Below are 21,951 nucleotides of genomic sequence, written 5' to 3'. Positions count from 1 at the left end.
TGACCTGGACACACATAAGTTTATTTTTCACTCACATAATAATCCATTGCTGGTGTTCCTGAGTGACTGAAGGCTTTCCTCCAAACAGTGGTTTAGGGGCCCAGAGTTAGTTCTTCCATCTTGCAGTTTTGCGGCTCCATACAATCAAGACTCTTCAGCCAGCTGGACAGTACAACCTCTCCTTAGTAAACACACCCCAAGGGACACACATCACTCCTATTCAAACCACACTGGAGAAAACTAACCAAACAGTCACAACTAGAACCAACAGAGTCACAGGATGAGCCGTAGCGGTCACATTCCAGAATCCATTCTGGACGACAGACAGGGAAGCACAAGCTTCCTGGGTCATCTACGCAGGTCACAGGCATCACTAACAGATACTGCGTACGCAGGACCTGGGAGAATAACCACAGAGTGGGCTTGTGGTCAGTGGACCTGCTATAAGCCACACGAGGTAAGAATTCCCCCAAAAGCCCTCACTCAGCATAAACGTTAAGTCTTTCAGGAATTCCAGTGGAAATGTTCGTAGTTGACTTTGAATACAATCTTTCAAGAGTATTCAGTCCCCCTTCTATTGACTCAAGGCAAAGTGCGACTTGGATGCCAGGCCATGAGTGTTTTTAATTAAAAACAAAACCCTAGCGCAGTTTCACCCCTATGGATCAATTACTAAATACAAGGAAAATATCAGTTATGAGAGCATTCCTGAGAGTTCAGGGGTTAATTACGACCATTTCACTGTATTCTCACGGGTAACCACTGCCCTGTAACTCAGCTTCTACACGTGCCCTGCTTCACCGTGCCTTCCAAGTGTAACCGCTCTCACGAGAAGTCCCAGGACCTGAAGGAGACATAAGGAAAACTGAACATGCTGGTGCTTCATGTCTAAAGAACATGGAAAGGCGGTTAGACCCTGACAGGGGGCCTTGCAGAAGAAGAGGGGTACGGACATAAAAGATCCAATCCAGCATTACAAACTCCTGAATTCTTTCAAGTCCCTATCGATTGTGCACTGTAATTTCTAACTCTCAGAATACACTTCCAAAAATGTGTCCTAGATTTTCGATGGTAGAGTTAGCCAAGGATATTAAATGTTTCCGGTTGTGATTAATCTCCTCATCTTTCTGTACTTCAAACTATGTCATTTTGGTTACCAACCAAGCAATAGCGGCGGGACTAGAACAGACTCAAGAGTTTTCCGTCATGAGAAGTAGGGTGAAGAGAATGGTAGGGAGGTTTCTTAAGGTTTGAGAAAGTCGAAGTTTTCTAAGATGCTAGAATCTTCTGTGACAGCCCCATCCCAGTTACATGGATGCAGATCTTTCCCGGCGCTTCACCTTCACTGAAGAGAAGTGGCGAGGCCGGGAATCCAGGAAGTATCACGGCTCAGCAACTACCCACATCTACTGCTGCGTGTGGCTTTCAGCAACTGCCAGCCCCGTGGTTAGACGGGGCGAGATGATCCTAACGCAGCCACGGAAAGGATCTGATTTCCACGTCCTCCTTCAGGTCAGAATTTCAAGCGGCCTTTCACTTTTAACAAGCATCACATACACTTCTGCAACGAGCATGCCTCGTCGCCTTTAGTTTTTGATAAGAGCTATCCAGCCCCTCGTGCGCAGTGGGCTTATGATCCTGCTGTATCATGAGCATCCATTCCCAACACAAAACAGGGATCACAAATGTCTGTCGTCTGACCTGTGAATATCAGCGCCTGACACCCGGTTTCTCTACAATCATCCTCTGGTATCAGTTTCTATAGATCCTAGCTTTCTTTGGTTGAGAATAAAAGATGATGACTCTAACTTAGAAGTTAAGTATCACAAGAATAATGGGTACCTTGAAGGTTTGGAGAACTGAACAAAACTAGGACGCGAGGAAGCAGGGACTGTTTTAATGGGTCAGAATGATAGGTAGAGATGCAGGTATCCTTAGGGTGCTGCCACGGCTGACTCAGTACCACCTATTTCCACTCCAGGAAGTAATATTCCGTATTTGTGACGGCTGGTACAGTAAGGGGCCCAACCAACCAAAATGAAGAATGACCAAAAGAAAACATCCACACGGCCAAGCATAAAGCCTGATACCGGCCCCATGGCTCCAACCAAAACACAACGAACGAAAACCCTGACTGGCCTCACTGAGCCACACGTGCGGACAGTTCACCAGGACAATACAGGAGGAAGAAAATGCCAACGGAGAAGCCAGAAAAGTGTGGTAAAGACAAAACCAGGTTTCTACATGTATGCTGAAAAAGTGTGTATGCACAGACACACATGCACATACACACACACACACACACGTATATATTCAATATTAACTTTGACTCTATGACTACAAGATTGCTTTACACGTAAGGTTCTGCAGATCACATATTTCATTTAATATACTGTGCACGGACAGTTCTCCACAGGAGTATGTGTAGAGATTAATCTCTTTCTACTAACTGCTCAATACAGTTCTGAATAATCACAGTTTAATCAGCCTGCCTGGCAGGAAAATGAAATTCTATTTGTCATATTAAAACAATTTTGCAGTAAACATTATTTTTACCTGTCTATTTATTCCAATGCGATCAAGATTTCCAGACCTGGAATTACTGTTTCAAAAGGATTGCACATTTATAATGTTGATAAAAGTCATGCCACCTGGCCAGCCCAAACGGGAAGAGACAGAGTCACACTGGTAACAGTGTACCAGTGCTGGTACCAGCACAGGACGCGATCCAAATCTTAGATTTTAATCCATTGGAGTCAAGAAGATTTGCTTTCAATTTGTAATTTCCTGACCAGTGGAGTTAAGAAAGTTTTCTTTATACATTTGAGTTCAACCGTGACACGCATGCTGGCATGCACTGTTACCTTCCCGCGCTGCTCTGTGTGTTTAACAGCACTCTGCTCCTGAATGACACATTCTTCCACACGCGTTTTATGGGTTTTTCTGCCTGTTGTCTTGTACATCTCTCTGGCACCTTTCACTGTGCTGATGTTTAAATCTTTGCACACGCCTGCTCACTCTCTTGTCCGTGTCTTCTATGGCTCCATAATAAAGTCTACCTTCTTCCTGCCTCTGACAAATTACTTCATAACTAGCGGTGCTATACAGAGTTGTATTACTTTTCTCTGTACAGTCTAAGTGTGCTTCCTCCTTTTTTTTTTTTTTGAGAGTGGATAACCATCTGTTACATCATTTCCCAATAATGAAAAAACTACCCTCTCTATATGCCAAAATGTTTTTTTAAATGTCCTGCTTCAACTATAAAACTGTCAGAGCAAACATCCTACTGGGGCTCGGCTGTGAATGGCAATTTACAAACGTTTTAACAGTGTTATTTCTTCTAGAAAAATGCCGTATTTCTCCTTTTGACGTATTTTCTATTGTTCAGTAGTTTAATAACGTCCTTCCACCTCAATTCATAAGTTGTTCTACAGTTTCTGTTTTTGATGGGAGAGTTGTATTACCCTCACAGAAATAATTAGAACCGTTTAGGTATTTTTCTCTGCACTGGAGCAGGAGTCGGGAAGCTTTTTCTGCACAAGGATAGACAGTAAGTATCCAAGGTTTTGCAGGCAACTCCGTCTCTGCTGCCGCCAGTGGAGAGCAGCCACAGGCAGGATGTAAACAAATGAGCGTGGCTGCGAGCCAATATGACTTTATTGATGGAAACCGAAATTTAAATTTCATATAATTTTCATGTTGTCATAGACTCTAACTCTCTTCACTTGTTCATTTAAAATTTTTTAAATTAAATCATAGGCCATACAAAAACAGTTAATGAGACTTTGGCCCTAAGTCATGGTCTAGATCAGTTTACCTCAAGGTTAGTGGTTCCTTGGAAGTTCAACAGAATTCATTCACAAGTCCAGGTGACTTTAAAGGATCAAATTGTGCCAGATTTTCTAATTCTTGAGTAACACGGCAGTAGTTTGAACCTTAGGCGTACAAACCTGGCCTTTTTGTGACTTACAGTTCTTCTGTTGCAGCTGGACTACTCACCCACGTTCTCTACACGCTCTGTAAGACTGTGGTCGGACGTACAGTAATTTCCCCACAACAAGGTCTCATCACACTCACGCAGATAAATGAAAAGCCACATACTAACTCAACATCACGGAATCAAGTTTCCCACCAACACAGGCAAAGCCTCATTGCCCATCCCGAAACCATGTCCCTGACCTACCACCTGGTTTCTCCTAGCTTCGCTCCAGCCATCATTCTTAGTCAGAGTCGACTATGGAAACTCTTCAGTGTCCAAAATTAAGGTTTTCAAAAGAGCTAGTATTTCTGGACACCTGGTATGGGCAGCCACTGTGCTGGGCACATCTGATGCAGCAACCAACCTGTAGGATCTCAACCTAAGTGTTTACATGAGGAGTAAATGAATTACATTTTCTCTTAAAAAATAAACAACCAACATTCTGACTGCAACATGAAAAGCAAACTTGTAAAGGACAAAAACAGAACAACACAAAGAGAGCAGAGGGACCGGTTTTTCAGCTGCTGGAGTAGTCCACCTGAGGAGCGCTGTCTGGGGACTACGGGGCCGGGAGCGAGGGTGGGCTCCAGAGAAACTTGGGCAACAGGTCCCCGGGGTCTGATGCGGGAGGGCGGGAGGGGCGTGCGGGCGAGTCCCCAGCGTGGGTTCTCTGGCGTGCACAGTGCGCGGTCTGCCTGAAGGCCTTCCTGCTTCGCTTACAGCCGTAGGGCCTCTCGCCTGTGTGCACCCTCTTGTGCTGATTGAGGTGCCCGATCTGGATGAAGGCCTTCCGGCACTCCTGGCACTCATACGGTTTCTTTCCGGAGTGAATCCGCTGGTGGACGCTGAGGGACTGGCGATGGCCGAAGGCCTTGCCGCACGCACCGCACTCGTAGGGCTTCTCCCCCGTGTGACTCCTGCGGTGGCAGATGAGGGATGACTTGGTCTTGAAGGCCTTCCCGCACTCAATGCACTCGTAGGGCCTCTGGCCGGTGTGGAGCCTCTGATGCTGCGTGCAGGATGAGTTGTCACCGAAGGCCTTCCCGCACTCCACGCACTTATAAGGCTTCTCCCCGGTGTGGACCCGCTGGTGCTGAGCGAGGTGGGTGCTCTGGCTGAAGGCCTTCCCGCACTGCCTGCACTCGTACGGCCTCTCACCCGTGTGCGTCTTCTGGTGCTGGGCGAGGTGAGCCTTCTGGGTGAAAGCCTTGCCACACGCCTCGCACTCATAGGGCTTCTCCCCGGTGTGGGTCCTCTGGTGGGTGGCCAGCTGCGAGCTGATGCTGAAGGACTTGCCGCACTCCCCACACTCGAAGGGCTTCTCGCCAGTGTGGATCCTCAGATGGCTGGCGAGGTGTATGTTCTGCCTAAAGGCTTTCCCGCATTCTTTGCACTTAAAAGGCTTCTCCCCCGAATGCACCCTCTGATGCTGAGTGAGGGAAGCGTGGTGGCTGAAGGCTTTCCTACAGACATCGCATTCGTACGGTTTTTCTCCAGTGTGAATCCTCTGATGGACGGTCAGGGAGGAGCCGTACCGAAAGGACTTGTCACACACGTCGCACTTGTACGGCTTCTCTCCAGTGTGAATTCTCCGGTGCTGATTAAGCCCGATGTGATCGCTGAAGGCTTTCCCGCAGTCGATGCAGTCAAAGGGCTTCTCCCCGGTGTGGTAGTACCTCCAGTGGCGGACGAGGGACGTCTTCTGGATGAAGGCTTTCCCGCAGTCGAGACACTCGTAGGGCTTCTTGCCGGTGTGACATCTCTGATGTCGGGCAAAGGACGAGCCGTCACTGAAGGCCTTGCCACATTCCTCACATTTATAGGGCTTCTCCCCAGTGTGAATTCTCTGATGAACGGTGAGGGACGAGCTCTGGGTAAAAGTTTTCTTACATTCATTACACTTGAAAAGTTTTTTTCCTGCATAGATTCCTGCATGTCTTATTACCACTGAACTCTGGGGGAACGTTTTCTTAACTGCATCCTGACTATGAACTCTCTCTTCTGAAACGTCCAAAGGGAACCACCTCGCAGATCTGTTATACGTACACTCTCTTTCCTTAGAGAGGGTTCTGCTATGAGTGACTGCCTCTTGCCTGAATTGTGTCTCAGGACCTGCCAGCTTCCTTTCAAACAGACCCTCAGAATCCCAGTTTCCTCTGAAAGCAGAACACTCCAGGTCAGTGTCTGAAGTTCTGTCTGTTGCCACTTCAGCAAAGGAATCCTGCTTTGGAAATAGTTCCTGGGTCTCATGTATAGGTCGCTGGCCTGAAAGACATCATGAAAATAAAGAAGAAACAAACATTTAGACAGGAACCTAGGATGGGCGAATAGAAAAAAGGTTAAATATGGGTGGTGGAATCAGTTCCATGTCAGCAGAGTAAGGGGTGGGAGAAACGCTCTGCAGTCGCTCCTCCCACAATTACAGGCCACGCCCCGCGGAGCCCCTCCCCTGTCTCAGCGCGGCTACGCTGCTCCCACGCCCGGGCTGTCACCACGGCACAACAGCTGTTCCGAGAAGCGTGCCAAGCTCAGAAAGACGGTGCGTTCCAGAACGTTCATTAGGATGACTGGAAAGCCCAGTCGTTCCCCTACAACCAGAACTGGTGTTTCTGTCAGCTGTATCTCATTTTACTAATGTCGACAAGACCTACGTTGCCAAGCTCAGCAGTCACATAAGGCCGTGTTCACATTTACCTGCCTGCTTCCACCTCACTTCTCCTCTGGCCATTTATTAACGGAGAAGGCCTTGCAATTTAATTTCTCATTCTGAGGAGACTAGTTTTACAAAAACAGCGAGTGCTGATACTACACTTACTTACATCGTATACATGACTAAACAAGTGTATGTCTCATTTCAGACCGCACACTTATGGGCCACTTAGCATGTACCAAAAATCTGCGCAACAATAGTTATGTCTCAACAAATAGAGATAAAAGTGATACTGGGGAGATGGTGCAGTCAGAAGTTTGGAGAAAGATGGTTTAAAAAAAGGGAAAATAAAGTCTTTTTTAAAATGACATCTAAGCACTGTAAGCTTTCCTTCTTAGATCAGTAAGAAGACAGTAGAATGCCTGCTTTCATAGCTTCCATTCAACACTGGACTGGAAGTTCTGGCCAGAGCAATCAGAAACAGAAATAGAATGCACCCAAATTAAAAAGAAGTAAAGCTGCAGATAACATGATCCCACATATAGAAAACCCTAAAGAATCCACAAGCACTACAGCGAACCATCAGTTCATCAAAATCGCAGAATACAGGAGCAACACACAAAAGCCAGCTGTGCTTCTATACACTGGGAATGAACAATCTGAAAAGGAAATTATGAAAATAAGTCCATGAAAAGTAGCACTGAGAAGATAAATTATTTAGGAACAGAGTTGCCTAAAACGGTGCAAGATTATACACCGAAAACTACAAAACCATGTTGCTTAATGAAATGAAGAAGCCCTAAACACACGGGAAGGCCGCCTGGGGCCACGGACGGGCAGCCTCAGTGTGTTCATGGGTAGAAAGGAGGGAGACTGAGCAAGGCCAAGCAGAGCTGTTGTGTGGCACAAATGGCAGTAACACAACCACGATGGAAACAAAAATCACAGTTAAGGCCTCTATAAATGAAGGTACCACCCAATTTAAAACACCGAGTGGTGAGAAACACCACATGCAAACTCACAGGGCACATGGAGCTGGGAAAAATGCACCACATTTATAAGACAAGATGCGCAGGCCTACCACACAAAGGCAAGGAAATGCGGCCCAGCAGCAACGCGGGGAGGAGCAGACACACCGCCCACAGGACGTAAACCCTACGCGGATCTGCGGGCGTACATCCTCACCACCACAGGGAGTCTGTGAAATAAAAACTAAACAAGACTCAACTTTCACCCCCCAGCTTGGAAAACATTAAAAAAAAAACAAGAAACACTCACTATGGTGAAGACGTCTGGAAACAGGACTGTCATACATTGTTCACCATCGCTACCACAGCACTACAGCTGTGAAAGGCTAGGAGCATGCATGCTCCGATCACGCAGAGAGATATGAACAAACTGGACCACTGTTTATTACAGGTAAAAGCCGGAAAAGACCTCAATATTCAAATGTCCTCAGCAGTAAATTAGTAAAACGAAATAGTAAAAGTTACGTAAGTTACGGTATTTCTGTATGTTATAATATTAGACAGCCACTTAAAAAACGAAGTTTCTGTCTAGTTTCTAAGGATACAAATGGAAAATCATAAAAGAAATAATATATTAGACTATATAAATTTTTAAAATTTTACTTATCACAATTTAAAAAACTAGTTAAAACAAAAACTCTTACTACTATACGTGAAAAAGTTTGAGATAATACATTAAAAAATTTGTATGTTTATATTAAAAGAAAAATCACCAGGACTGTTAAGAAGACATTTAAGACACGAATAGAAAAATGGATATAATGAGGGACATTTTACAAAAGGATGAAGAGAGTAACAAAATTTAGGGCAAGTAGTTAACCTTTTTCATAATTAAAAAAAATAAATAACCTTAGGCTATAACCTTTCACCAAATAATAAGCACAACATTTTTCCCCAATTACTCAACGCTGTGATGATGCAATTAAACCCACATGTAGTCATCTGGTCGCTGCCGGAGTCACTCAAAGGACAAAACTCCCAAAGCCTGGCAGACGTTCACAACCAGGGATGCAGCAACCCCCAAAATGCACACAGGCGCCTACGCGAAGTACGTCTGTGATACCGAGAGATGTGAAGTGACCTAACTGAGCAGCACGCGCAGAGCACGGCGAGCACGTGGAAACGTCGGGACGCGGGGCCCAGTGCACTCTCTCATTTCTACTCTGGGAAAACTCCGTGTTCATAGGGGCCTGAAGGGGCCCACGCCGCAGCGTCAACGTGCTGTGATTAGGGTCACGATTCTGCGTTCTCCTCCCAGACAGGTGACAAGATTACACTGTCTACGAACCATTATTTTCAAAAGAAGTTTCTCCTTCTTCCCTGGGTATCGAAAGAGGAAGAGAGCCTCCCCTCAGACCTGCTGCAGTCCGACACCCGCCCGCCCTCCCCGACCAGAACAAGGCCCCCAGGGGACCCTCTCCATTGCCTCTGCAATGCCCTGCTGGAAACTTCACCAACTCCACTCACGCAACTCATCCACGCACACATCTTAGCGGTTGTTTGGTGGTTTACGACAGAGGTGTGAACTGCCCCTCCCTCCGATCGCCTGCCCGGGCCAAGTGGGGGGTTCCTGCAGATAATTTCAGTTCGTGATTCTTTCTGGAACGGATGCCTCAGGAAGTGAGCAGCCACCTGATCACGAAGACCACACACCTTTGGAGGACAGCTCAGAAGCACAGCAGGGTCAGGAAGAGGCTACTTGGGGAACCAAGGGGCCGATCCACGTCCAAGCGGCCAAGGACAGGAGCAACGCCACAGGGAGGAGTCACCACCCAAGAGGAGGCGGAGGAGGAGGAGGAAAGATTATCATGTTGCAAACCCGGACCTTGGTCTTGTCTCGAGACCCGAGGACGAGGTGTGGCCTTCTGCACGTCAGCCAGCACGCGGCCTTTCGTGGAAGCTACACTCTGAGCCGCAGAGGCGCTTCCACCCTGGCCCCCCGGGCTCACCTGGGGACAGGCCTCTTGCCAGCTCTCTCTTTGCTGTGCAGGGCTCCTTCCCGGGCGCCAGCAAAGAAGCCAGACCAGGCTGAGACACACCACGTCCTGCATGTGGGAAAAGACACAGGGTTCGGTTCTTAAGCAGCCAGCCAGCTCCTTGGCTTCGATGGAAAAGTGTTTTGTTACAGGAAAAAGCAGAGAGAAAAGCGAGGAGTATCTGAAAGATGCTGAAGAGGATGCTTCAAGTGCGATGAAGACACTTTCAACCCCCCAGAGTCAAACTCTCTAAGAATCGGGAGTAGATCCAGCCCAGCCCTTCAGAAGACACCCCTCCCGACACACACACAACTCGGCGCCGAGGCCAAGAACTGGGGCCCTGACGGGTCAGCTCAGGAGAGGAGCACCCTTACCTGCGCGCCCCAGACCGTGGTCCTCCCTCATCACATCCTCACAGAGACTCGGCTGGGCTGGGTCTGGCTGCCGGGAGACGTCTGCGGCCGTGTCCGCGTCCGCGATGGTCGCCAAGCCCTGAAACAGCGCGAGCGCCCGTCTCCAGCCACGCTGGTGAACCCGCGGGGGCTGTGGAGGGCGGCCTGGGCCTTAGCCGTGAGAGGCGCTCTGTACCGAGAATCCCCACTAGGCTCTGCGTGATCCAGGTCACGTAACGACTGAGCTAGTGACTTCGTGGATGTTTGCGTGGAAAAAACAGGAAGAAAAACAGGGCAGACTGCTTCTGCCACGGAGAAGCTGTAACTCCGTGGAGGAGAATGAATTTACACACAGTGTGGATTTTCTGAAGCTCGGGGAAGGCCTCCCCAGGTCAACACACATTATCCAACTAGGTCTGCAGGGTTTTCCCTCAGGTGAAACCCTGATGCAAAGGAAGGGCTGGGATCCTGCTCAGTTTTCTCATTCATTCCACAATGAATGCTTCTGGTTTAAACAGACCCGTTTCTGTCTCACTGCCCCGCTTCCCTCGTGTGTGGGGACTGCGTGTTCTCTCTCTTCTGGGGCTGCTCTGCCTACAGGGAGCCCCGTGTTCACACAGGACCGGCCACCGCAACGCCGTCTCTCCCACAGAGGGGCTTCTTGATGAGGGTCGCTGTGTCCGCTCACCCTGTCCCACTGAAACAAGGAGGCTACCGGGACTCCCCGCCTCTGTAAACACCCGACGGAAGTCCTGCAGAGCCCACCTCCTGCAAGTTACTGCCAGTGTGTCTCAGCCCCCGCTGCCTCCTGACTCACCGGCCGCCCCTCAAACCGAGCACCGTAGCCCCAGGAGCTCTGCCCCGACGCGGGGCGCCCCGGGCTCGTCAGGCTGTCCGCCAGCCTCTCCGCACGCGGGCTCCTCTCCGGACAGAACTCCCTGGTCTCCGGCACAGCCTCTGAGTCTGAAAGACATTAAGAAGGTCTCTCTTTCGTTACGTACTACTATGAAGAAAACCACCAAAACCGTCATCGGGTGAATTAAAACCCCTCAGAAGCGCACACTGTGTGGAAAGTGCTTCCACAGGGCCGACAGGCCTTACACTCCCAAATCTGCGTAGCTTTAAGGGATACAACCTGAGCTTTCTCGCCTAAAAGTTAAGCAAGTAGCGTGCACTGTGCTTTGGGCAGGGGACTGGGCAGACAAGCTGAAGAGCGAGAGATGAGACAGCTCGAGAAGATTTAAATCTGCGGAAACGTGGCCAACGCAGACCAAGTGGGCGGTGGCCAAGCAGGAAGCGCGACACCACCCTGATACGAGCGAGTCTCGCTTTGTCTCTTGCTCCATTTTATTTAGTGAAAACGTCTCTAGCTTTTCTTTTTTTTCCCCTTAAATAACGTCTCCTTTTTCATTACAGTGCTAACTAGTCCATGTTAAGATCCTGGCCTTAAAAGTGCACGTCTTCAAAATCAACTCGGGTCTCAGCAAGAGAGGAAGGATCAGCAGAAGGGAAAAGCAGTCTCCTCTCAGAAAGCCAGCTCAGCGCAGGCGACTTTGCACGATGGCAAGGGGAGAACTTCCCCCAGACGCCACTCCAGTTCTCCTGGGCCGCACGACGGCCCACGAGTCATCACAGCTTATACTGACTGGTCAGTACAGACTTTCCCTCCAAAGTGTGACTGGAACCCTCCCAAGAGGCACACTTGCTTAGAAACTGCAGCCACTCCCTACGACAGCGGCCTCCAAAGGAACCTGCAGCTCCAAGCCCTTGTCTGGCTTGACTCACCTGCTGCGCCAGAGACAACGCTGTGGTTGGAATCCCTGTGCCCCAAGTGTTGTAAGCACCATCACAACACGTGCAAGGACACCCCATCCAACCAGGACGGTGTTCCCTCCTCGGGAGGCATTGCCCACCTGCGCGCAGCCCGTCTGCACAGGGCAGTCCACTGAACCCCGGGTGGATGGCCGCCCCAGCACAGACGGTCCCCTCGCCTACCAGCCTCTGCCTTCTCACTGCCACACTTCTGCTCAAGGCTCCACTCTCGCTTCTTGTTTCCCTGGCCTGAAACCGGGGATGATCTTCTTCTGCCTCTCAAACCCCCATTATCACCCATCACTCGTAGGACTTGTATGTGCAGGATGTCTCAGCTCCCCTGTGGGCTGCTTAGTTCTTCAGTGGCTTACACTCACCTTCCCAGCCAGCACCTGATGGCCTCACGCAAAGCTGACACTCAGTAGAAGTCAGTTAAAAGAAGTCCATGAATGAAAGTCATTCAATCAAAGAGAAATAAGACAGGAAATACTACATCAGAATCAGCCAAAGACTTTGAAAGAACACAGATGATCCAAGAGTCCGCAGAGGCACGAAGATGTGGCCCAGAGTAGAGGCCAGGGGGTTATGTTTGGAGGGAGGGGAGCAGAGATGGGGAGAAGGGATGGAGGAGAAGGAAAACTCGGGAAGCCGGTGCTCGCGAGGCTTCTATTTCCCCCAGCCGGGAGGCTCAGGAAGAATCTGCTGACAGTCCCATGTGTCTGCGGGCGCAGAGCTATGACCGCCGAGGCCTCACCCCAAGCTCTCCCACGCTCACCTGGGCACTGGCCTCGCGTGCACTTTCTCTTCACCGTCCATGGCTCTTTCCTCTGTTCCAGTGACGAGATCATCTCGGGCTTAGAAACGCAAAGTCCTACATACGTAAGAAGAAACGGGGCGTGGTGGTGCTGGGCATCTGTCCTTGTCTGGAGGGAGAGGAGCGGGCGGGTGCAGGGCACGGTGATGCAGCGTGAGGGGCCCTTACCCAGCGAGACCAGGCTCCTGTAGTTCTCCAGCATCACACTCCTGTACAGGGTCCTCTGAGCGCAGTCCAGCCACTCCCACTCCTCCTGGGAGAAGTCCACGGCCACATCCCCAAATGTCACCAAGCCCTGGAAGGACAAAACCAGGCTCCTGCTCGGCCAGTGCCCGTGCCCTCCACACGCCTGCGTCAGAGCTCTAACCCCCAGTACCTGGAACGTGACTGCGTTTGGAGACGGGGCCTTAAAAGAGGTGATCACAAGTCAAGAAGTCGTATGGTTGGGCTCTAATCCAGTCTGATGGGTGTGCTTGTAAGAGGAGGAAGAACCCAGGGACTGCGTGCAGAGCGCAGGCCACGTGAGGTCACAGCAAGAGGGCGGCCGCCTGCAAGCCAGAGACAGGCCTCAGGAGAACCAGCTCTGCTGAGCCCTCCGCCGTGAGCTCCGGCCTCCACGCCGCCTCAGCACCCAGCCCACGCAAACTCACATGGGGGTCTGAGAGGACCTCCTCCGCCTCCTCTTAGGTCAGACGTTAGGTAACAATATCCAGTGCCTCGGAAATCCAGTTAACTATTGGGCTGCTGGAATCACTATGCCATGAACTCCAGAGAAAAGAGAAAAACAGCCCCTATCCATGGAGAGCTGGCAATTCTGCACAGGTGAATGGAGGTGAAAGCGCGAAAGAGAAATAGCTAACATCAATTCAAAACAATAGGGGGACGGTATAGCTCAGTGGAAGAGCATGTGCTTAGCATGCACAAGGTCCTGGGTTCGATGCCCAGGACCTCCTCTGAAAATAAATAAACCTTATTACCTCCTCCCCCCAAAATAATTAAAAATAATACAATAATAAATAAATAAAATATTTGGGAGGGGCTGGGATGGGATAAACTGGGAGTTCAAGACTTGCAGATAACTGACTGGTATATATAAAACAGATAAACAAATTTATCCTGTATAGCACAGGGAAATATATTCAGTATCTTGCAGTAGCTTACAGTGAAAAAGAATATGAAAATGAATATATGTATATTCATGTATGACTGAAGCATTGTGCTGTACACCAAAAATTGACACAAAATTGTAAACTGACTATACCTCAATAAAAAGATTTTTTAACTTAAAAACTAAAAAAATTTTTTAAATTAAAAAACCACAATAAAAATGGAGGCCAAATTGTTCTATGCACAGTAGGTACCAGAGCATTTTCCACCACGAGGTCACGGGAGTGGCTGAGCAACACAGGAATGAGGAAATAAACCTGGAGGTGAACCTCAAAAGATAAGCACAACTAAACCCCAAACTAAGCATGAAGGCTTTTTGTTTACTTTTAGCGTCCAGTACCCAGTGAGTGTTCATTTAAAACAACTAACAAAACTCTTTTTTTCTGAAATAAAGATGAGTGTCTAATAATGAAAAATACCATAAAGCTTTTAATTAATACAATGTCTTTGAGAATCGAGACGTATTACACAACAGAGGGAAACAGCCAGTATTTTATAATAGTTATAAATGGAGTATATGCTTTAAAAATCGTGAATCAGCATGTCATGCACTTGAAACTTATGTAATATTGTACATCAATGACCCCTCAATTAAAAAAAAAGAATCAAGGTGCCATCTCAGACGTGGGGCCAATCAAAGAGACGCACGAGCCTGTTTACGGCCGGGTCTGCGGCGCATCTCCTGTTGGCGAAATTTTATGTAGCATATTTTTGTGATTTCCGCCTACAATTCTGATACATTCCAATGTATTTTAAACATTTACTCAGTTCGAATGCTGACCTCTGGAATCTGTGGCTGGACAGAGGCAGATTTAAAGGACTTGATGCAACCTTGGGAGCGTCAAAGCACAGACTCAAGTCAACGGGCAACAAAGTCCGACCCCCGCAAAGGCTGAACTCAGGGTTCTGGCCACTCACCAGCTCTGAAACCCCAGCTAGTTACTTAACCCCACTGGGTCTCAGTTCTCCACTTTAAAATGGAAAAATCAACAAAACCGGGGGTGGGAGGGGATGTAGCTCAGTGGAAGAGTACGTGCCGAGCATGCAGAAGGTCCTGGGTTCCATCCCCAGCACCTCCATTAAAACAAACAAACCTAATTACCTCCCCATACCAAAAGAAAAAGAAAAAAAACCAACAAAGCCAACCTCACAGACGGCGACGTGGGTTAAACAAGGGCACACGCACAACACTCAGGACGCGAGAGGCGCCATGTGAGCACTAAACGAACGCTAGCTGCAGCGAGCTGACCAACAGCCCGGTCTTCCTGTTTAAAGGCTGCCAACGCTACTGGAAACCAAAGTCCCCTGGAGGTCTGGTGTCTGTCGAATAACACATTATCACACTTTAACCCGCACCAACTCTGAAGACACTTCTAACCGCACCGTGTAGAGACAAGGCAAGAGGCTCCTGTAAGTGACATCTTGCTTTGCGGGAAGACGGCCCGATGCATGGCTCTCCTGAGGGAGAGACGGAAAGGCCCTGTGGACCGTGGGGTCGTTCTTGCAGGAAACAGCCAAGAACTGCTTCGTCAGCCTCGCGCAAAGACGTGCTCACGCGTCTCGCTGAGCGACTCTCACAACGCCCCTGGGCAGCAGTGACTCTGCGAGCTGGCGCACCTGGCCGTGAGGCCGAGGCACTGAACGTCCCCCTCTCCACCTCTCTAATCCCACGTTCCAGAGGGACCCCAAGGTAACAGTATGTGCATATCCCTTCAAGACATCTTCCCAGTTTACACAGACTGCCCCGCACGTACCGAATCGCTGACTCCTGCTGGTGCTCTGTTGGAATGTTTGTGTCCTCCCAGAATTCCTATGTTGAAGTCCTGATACCCAGTGTGACATTACTTGGAGGTGGAGCCTTTGGGAGGGCCACCCTCATGGATGGGACTAGTGTACTTACAGAAGGGCCCCAGAGAGCTCCTCGCCCCTCCCACCATCTGAGGACACATCGAGCAGGCACCACATGTGAACCAGGAAGAGTCCTCACCAGCCTCTACACAGGATCAGCCAGCACCCTGATCTTGGACGTCCCAGCCTCCTGGATTGTGAGAAATGAATTTCTGTTGTTTATAAGCCACTCTGTCTGCGGTGTTCTGGGACAGCAGCCCACGGGAGGAAGAGAGTTAGCAAATACGTTTCGCTGTAAACAGTAACAGTGAGATCACAGCACTGACGGCACTCCAGACACAATTCCACAAACAGCTGACCCCTGAGCAATGCGAGTTAGGGGTTCCAACCGTCCTCGGAGCTGAAAATCCACGAACAACCTATAGTCAGCCTCTGCACCTGCAGTTCCACACCCATGGGTTCAGCCAGCACTGACGGTGTAGGACTGCGGTATTTACCACCGGAAAAGAATCTGCATGGAAGCGGGCCACGCAGTTCAAGCCTCTGCTGTTCGTGGGTCAGCGTGTAACATCTAAGCTTCTTTAATCCCCACAGCAACGCTGACAGTCAGCACTGGCACTCACTTAACAGACGAGCACCCAACAGAAGACCCTGCCTGAGAGCACACAGCCACTGTAGAGCCATGGCCGTGGGCACGGCAGCCTGGCTCCACAGTCCGCGCTCTCACAAAGGCTCCCGTGAAGGGCCAGCAAGTGAATGTTCCAGGCTCTGCGGGCCACAGAGTGTCTGTCACCACTACTCAGCTCTGCCCTTGTAGCGTGAACACCGCCACAGACGACAGAAATGACCGAGTGTGCTGTGCTCCAAGGACACTTCACTTATGTGAATTTCAGTAACTTTCACGTGTCATAAAATAACTTTCATATTATTTTTTCCCCCAACTGCTGAAAAATAAAAACCGCTGTAGCTCGAGAGCTCTCCGACAAGATGCCGTGGGCCGCATTTGGCACACCATCCAGTTTGCCAGCTCTGGTCCACACACGCACTGTTCTGTAAGCGTGCGTCACCCACGGGGCTCGCGCGTGGATTTCTAAAGCGATCACGACAACACGAAGGTGCTGAGAGCGAACGCTTGCTAAATTCTTACCATGTGCCAGGCGTTTCACTTTGTTGGAGGCACTTTACATGTATTAGTTTAACGAATCCTTTTAAGAAGCTTTAGGTAGTTATCATGCCCATTGTTACAGACGAAGGAAGCGTGCTCATCGAAGCCGTCTTGAGGTTACACAGCAATGAGATGCCAGAACCAGCTTCTAAAGCCCAGTGGTCTGCCTGCAAGATCCACACTTATGACCATTCCACTGCCCTCCCCAACTGGAAGGTTCCACCCTGACAGTGAACCAAACCCACCGGACAATGGGGCTTTCAGATAAAACAAAGTGTCTCCAACTGATGTCTGGATTAACCTGCTTCATTCATGAGGGCACAAAACACTCCCAAAGGTGCAGGTTCTGTTCTCATTTCCTGCTGCCGTCAGGTAAATGTGTAGATTCTCAAACAGGTTTCACAGTGTCACACGACACCCCAGAGAAAACCCAGGGGACAGAATATGCACCCGATGTAAGGGGCTTTAAGTCTCCGTTGTAATAAAGAGGAGATAGAGACTTTAAAAATAAACAAAAACCAAACAGCACCCTTATCCCTACAAAAATTATTTTGTGTTACTATTTTACAGGAAAAAAATGAATAAAAATTATTTTACAGGAACTAAACGCATTAAAGATTTTTTTGGTTTTTTTTTTTTTTTTGAGTAAAAGTGGATTTATTTAGAAAGATGTACGGGGCGGGTAGGGATGCTTACAGTTAAGGTGAAAGTAAAGGTAGATACACAGTCCATGGAGTGCAGGCCGTCTCAGAAGGCAAGAGAGCGACCTCAATTCAATTAATTTTTAAAGTACACAAATGAAAAATTTGTAATAAGTTTTTTTACTGACGTTTACTTTTTTTAAAAGGATGAATGCTAGCTTTTGAGGCCCTTATTGCTGTTCCATCCACACATAATTTTTCCATTAGTTTATTTCTTAAATTTAAAAAAATTATTATATTGTTTAATTTTTTTTCATTTTGGCAGGGTAGGGAGGTAATTAGGTTTACTTCTTTTTAGAGGAGATACTGGGGATTGAACCCAAGACCTCGTACATGCTGAGCATGTTCCCTACCACTTGCGCTATCCCCTCCCCACTCACACATAATTTTTAACGTGTTTTGATTTCATGTAGGTTTGGTAAACTTTAACCCACTAGTTAAGAAAAACTTTTGGGAATATATTTATAGGAAATAATCAGAGATAAAGCACATTTTCAGGTATAAATATTCTTGTTATACTAAATAATGAAACACTGGCTCCAAGAGAACTTTAAGGCTATATTCACACATTCATTCACCAAATACTTTCTGTATCATGCGCTGGGGCCAAACTATCCAATATCCCTGCCTGGGTCAAGTGTACTTTGTAGTAACGGAATCAGACAATAGAAAACCAGATAAATTAAGTAAAATATATAGTATGCTGAAAAGTGCTGAGTCTTTAAGAAGTAAAGCAGGGAAGAGGAATGTGAGGAATGTGGATGGAAGGCTGTGAAATTACAGACAGGGTGAGTAGGAAAATGAGAAGTTTTTTTGTTTTGTTTTTTGGGGTTTTTTTGCCATTAGTTTTAACTCTTTGGCACTAAAGCCTGAAACAGGACAATACAAGTCAATGGATTGGAATCTCCAAGACAACAAGTTATGCACAGCTCAAGGTCTCAAGAGACTCCAGCTGAACCCCAGTTTAATGTTAATTTTTTGTTAGGAAGCTAACTGCTGAGATTGAGAAAGGTCTAGTCTAGAACCGGCGAAGAGGAGCAGTGAGTCCCGGACCCTAAGCAGTACTTCAGAGAGCCTAACTCGTCACACTGCTCCAGCTACGACATCGCAGGTCTTCACTTCTGGCTGGAATAACAAGAACTCAGTGAGACTATTAGTTATGATAAGGAGGCAAAAACCTCCGCACGCCAGTTACATTTTGATTAGTAAAGGGACTGTGAATTATCACTTCACGGATAAAATCTTTGATAATTACCAAAATCTTTCAAAACAAGACTCCTACTAGAGAAAAACAGTTAAAAGCCTTTCACAGTGTTTAGGTGGGGAGGAAAGCTCCAAAGAACTAAAGAACTAACAACAACGGTCCATTTACTGAGCCCTTACTGTGTGCTTTACGAAAATGTTCTCCTTTGATGCGCACAACTCCGTGAAGGCAATGGTAACTATCTTCAGCTTACAGATGAGGAAGCTGAGCTCAGAGTTCCATAGCTTGTCTGAGGGAGAAGGCAACTTCTGAGAAAGCAAAGTGAGTGATGGGGGCAGCACATGTCAGAGGCACAGAGGGCCGGGTCACGCGGGGCTGTCAGTCACGCTGCGGATCTGGCCTTCACTTGGAGACAGCATTGGAGCACCATGAGCAGAGACTGACAGAACAGACCCCTCCGGTGGCTGCACTGGGCGGCGACCATGGGTCATGAGTGGAAGCAGAAGCTCAAGAGAGGGTAATAAGGATTGAGGCGGTGGGTGTGGGCATGGGCGTGGTGGTAACTGTCAGACTCCCTGTCCAATCTGAAAATAGTGCCGACAGGATTTGCAAACGGACCAGATGTGGGAACGAGAATGACACCAAAGTGAGAGCATGAAACTGAGTAACTGCGAGCATGAAACCACCACAGACTGTGATGGAGATGACTGTGGAAGGGGCTGGTTTGGGGGAAATCTCAGAAATTTGGGTCTGGATGTGTAAGCTTTGAGTTACCTATTCAACATCCAAGTGGAGGAGTCAGGTGCTCAGAGGAGAGGTTTGGGCTGGAAAGGTGAACTGGGAGAAGCCATGGCCAGTTTGTACAGGTAAGAACAGGCTGACCTCCCCAGGGGAAGATGTACAGACAGACAGGAAGAGAGAGCCAGGAACAGAACCCAGACGCAGGTGCGGAGGAACCAGCAGTCACAGCTGAGAAGTCAGAGAACGTGGGAGGGCCTGGGCGAGCTCTTTCAGGGGTTGGCAGTCGCCTGTTTTTGTAAATAAAGTTTTACTGGAGCACAGCCCGACCCATTCATGTACATATTGTCTGTGGCTGCTTTAGCTCCAAAAGGCAGAGTGGAATAGCTGCAGTAGAGACCTCACAGCCTGCAAAACCTAGAACATTTACTACCAGGCCCTTTACAGCAAAAGCTGGCCAACCCTGAATTATTTCAAATGCCAGTAACGGTCAAGAGAGACTAGAAATCGAGCACTGCCTTTGGTAGTGTGGAGGTCACTGGTAACCTGTGCAATCTGGGCAACTGGAACCTGGCTCACATATTCAGGAGCAGGCTACGACAGACTTAGGAGACACAGCTGACACAAACAGACGGAAAATTTATCAGCATTCTAAGAAGCAACACGATCAAGTGGGAGAAAAGACAGTCTTTCACATTGTGCCGGTGCCACTCTTCCCTCTTCTGCCTGCCAAACTTCTCCATCCCCTTCAAAGCACGGCTCAAAAATCACCTCCCTGGTGAAGGCTGCCTGCCCTTCCCCCAGAAGCGACTAGAAGCCAAAAGTCCCTCGGGCCCACTCTCACATGACTTGGTCTGAGCACGCACACTCACAGTCCTGTACGCTTCCATGACTCGCCACCAACAGGCTGTGAGCTCCCTGGGAGCAGGGGCTGGGGTCTGGTCATCTGTTTCTCCAGAGGCTGCACAAACAACACCAAAGCAACCAGGTACTGGGGTTGTCCTGTCTGCCTTAAGGAGTACCCTTCCGCTCCATCAGTGCCCCTCTGAGGAAAGCGGCACAGGGAGGGGCTGAAATCACTTCTTCGGTGAAGAACAAACACTGAACAGGCTGAAGGGGAAGCAAGAAGGGAGGCCCTGGGCTATCTCTGTAGCCCATCACTCACCAGAATGTGAGGAAATGGGAACCAGCTTTCCCGACAGTTCTCTTACTGAAAACTTTTAAAAGAAAATAAACATTATTAAGTCCTGAAAAGCAAGCTTGCATTTGGGGGAGGGGGGGAAATGCCAACTTACTTGGGGCATGGCTTTCCGATTGATTCCTGTCCCTGCCGCCTCCGGCTTGTGCCTCCTCTGCCGGAGAAGGGCAGTGTCCTTGGAAGGCTGAGCTGGGGGAAGAAAAACGGGGTAGCTAGAAACCAGGTCTACATCACGCTCCTGAATCACCAGCCTGGAGACGCTTCCTTACTGCTGAGCTTTAAATGACAACCATAAATCAGAAACAGATTCAACCGGTGGAGTCAGATGCTCCGGCATGAGCGAGATGGGGCCAGTTCTGAAGGGGAAGCTGGGATACGATCACTACACTACCTGGGGGCTGCCACGGGAGGTGTGTGTGGGGGAGTTCTCTCCGGGAGCATCGAAATAGGGAGATGTCTGGTTAGGGTGACCCAGGGCAAGTCAAGGTCTCCCCCTGCACCGCTGCTTGATGCTCTAGGATCGAACTTCCAAGCCTCTGGATGCCCTGATCCACCAGCTTCGAAGTCTACGGAGTATTTCACTGGCACTTGTGCACCGAGAGATCCCTGTCCCGAGATCCCACCCTCTCCTCACTCTGAGGGGATGAATTCGCCCCCGTCCGCTCCCGGCCACCTGTCACCCTCACCTGCGTTCTCAGGCCCCGTGGTCGCCGCTCCTCGCTGGCCCTTGGATATGAGTCCATTTAGTGAGCGTGGCCTTCCCCGAGCAGTGTGGGGGAGAGAGGCTGGGGTCCCCGCGGTCCGGCCTCGGCCCGCCCCGGGCTTTGTGCGGGGGGCGCCTCGCCGCGGCGGGGACCCCAGATCGCTGGCCGCCGCGCTCGCCGCCCCCCGCATGTCGCCGCCGAGCGCGCACACGCTCCCCCCAACCCAGGGGCCGCGCGGACACAACCCACGCGCCCGGGCACGCCCGGCATCCAGAGGGTACCACGCCGCGCCGCTCCCGGCGGGACGCCGACCCCGCAGCCCTCCGGCCCGCTCGAACCTGGGCCACACCGCCGCCGGAAGTGGGCGTGTCCTCCCGCCGCGGCGCCCTCTGGGAAACTGAGTCCCGGCCTGCGTCGCGGCGCCGCCGACAGGAGGGTGGGCGGTGAGCCGAGGGCCCTCCTGGGTCTACACAGCGTCCGTCGGCTCCACCCCGGGCCGGTCGCTCCCTCCCTTCCAGATCGCGGCCTCCCGCCAAGTTGTCAACACCGGAACCAGGTCGGCCGGAAGTGCAGGA

At 49.5% G+C, this 21,951-nt stretch overlaps 1 protein-coding gene across 3 annotated transcripts; it reads right to left on the bottom strand.

The window, feature by feature from the left end:
• Positions 1 to 21,951, bottom strand: LOC105098769 (zinc finger protein 28 homolog). 3 transcript variants are annotated; one of them, XM_031457278.2, is made up of 8 exons: positions 21,359 to 21,951; positions 20,770 to 20,861; positions 12,820 to 12,946; positions 12,613 to 12,708; positions 10,843 to 10,988; positions 10,008 to 10,125; positions 9,607 to 9,702; positions 1 to 6,244 (listed from the first exon to the last, which is right to left on the bottom strand). In XM_031457278.2, exons 1-8 carry the CDS (start codon positions 21,564 to 21,566, stop codon positions 4,539 to 4,541), a joined length of 2,589 nt encoding a protein of 862 aa, XP_031313138.2. In that variant the 5' UTR covers positions 21,567 to 21,951; the 3' UTR covers positions 1 to 4,538. The 3 variants fall into 3 exon arrangements, with proteins under 3 accessions (XP_031313138.2, XP_031313140.2, XP_031313139.2); XM_031457280.2 differs by lacking the exon at positions 21,359 to 21,951 and adding an exon at positions 20,640 to 20,691; XM_031457279.2 differs by lacking the exon at positions 9,607 to 9,702.

Source organism: Camelus dromedarius, chromosome 9, assembly GCF_036321535.1.
Source record: "Camelus dromedarius isolate mCamDro1 chromosome 9, mCamDro1.pat, whole genome shotgun sequence".
Classification (NCBI taxonomy): Eukaryota; Metazoa; Chordata; class Mammalia; order Artiodactyla; family Camelidae; genus Camelus; species Camelus dromedarius.
The sequence above is the reverse complement of the archived record's forward strand: the minus strand, read 5'-3'. Positions and strand labels throughout refer to the sequence as shown.

Excerpts from the sequence above, each read along its gene's own strand:
- LOC105098769 (XM_031457278.2), bottom strand. The coding sequence starts at position 21,566 with ATGCGGGGGGCGGCGAGCGCGGCGGCCAGCGATCTGGGGTCCCCGCCG. Across the intron at positions 10,126-10,842 it reads CTCGGTTTGAGGGGCGGCCG|GGCTTGGCGACCATCGCGGA; the intron begins GTGAGTCAGGAG and ends GCGCTGTTTCAG. Across the intron at positions 9,703-10,007 it reads CCACGGTCTGGGGCGCGCAG|GACGTGGTGTGTCTCAGCCT; the intron begins GTAAGGGTGCTC and ends TCCCACATGCAG.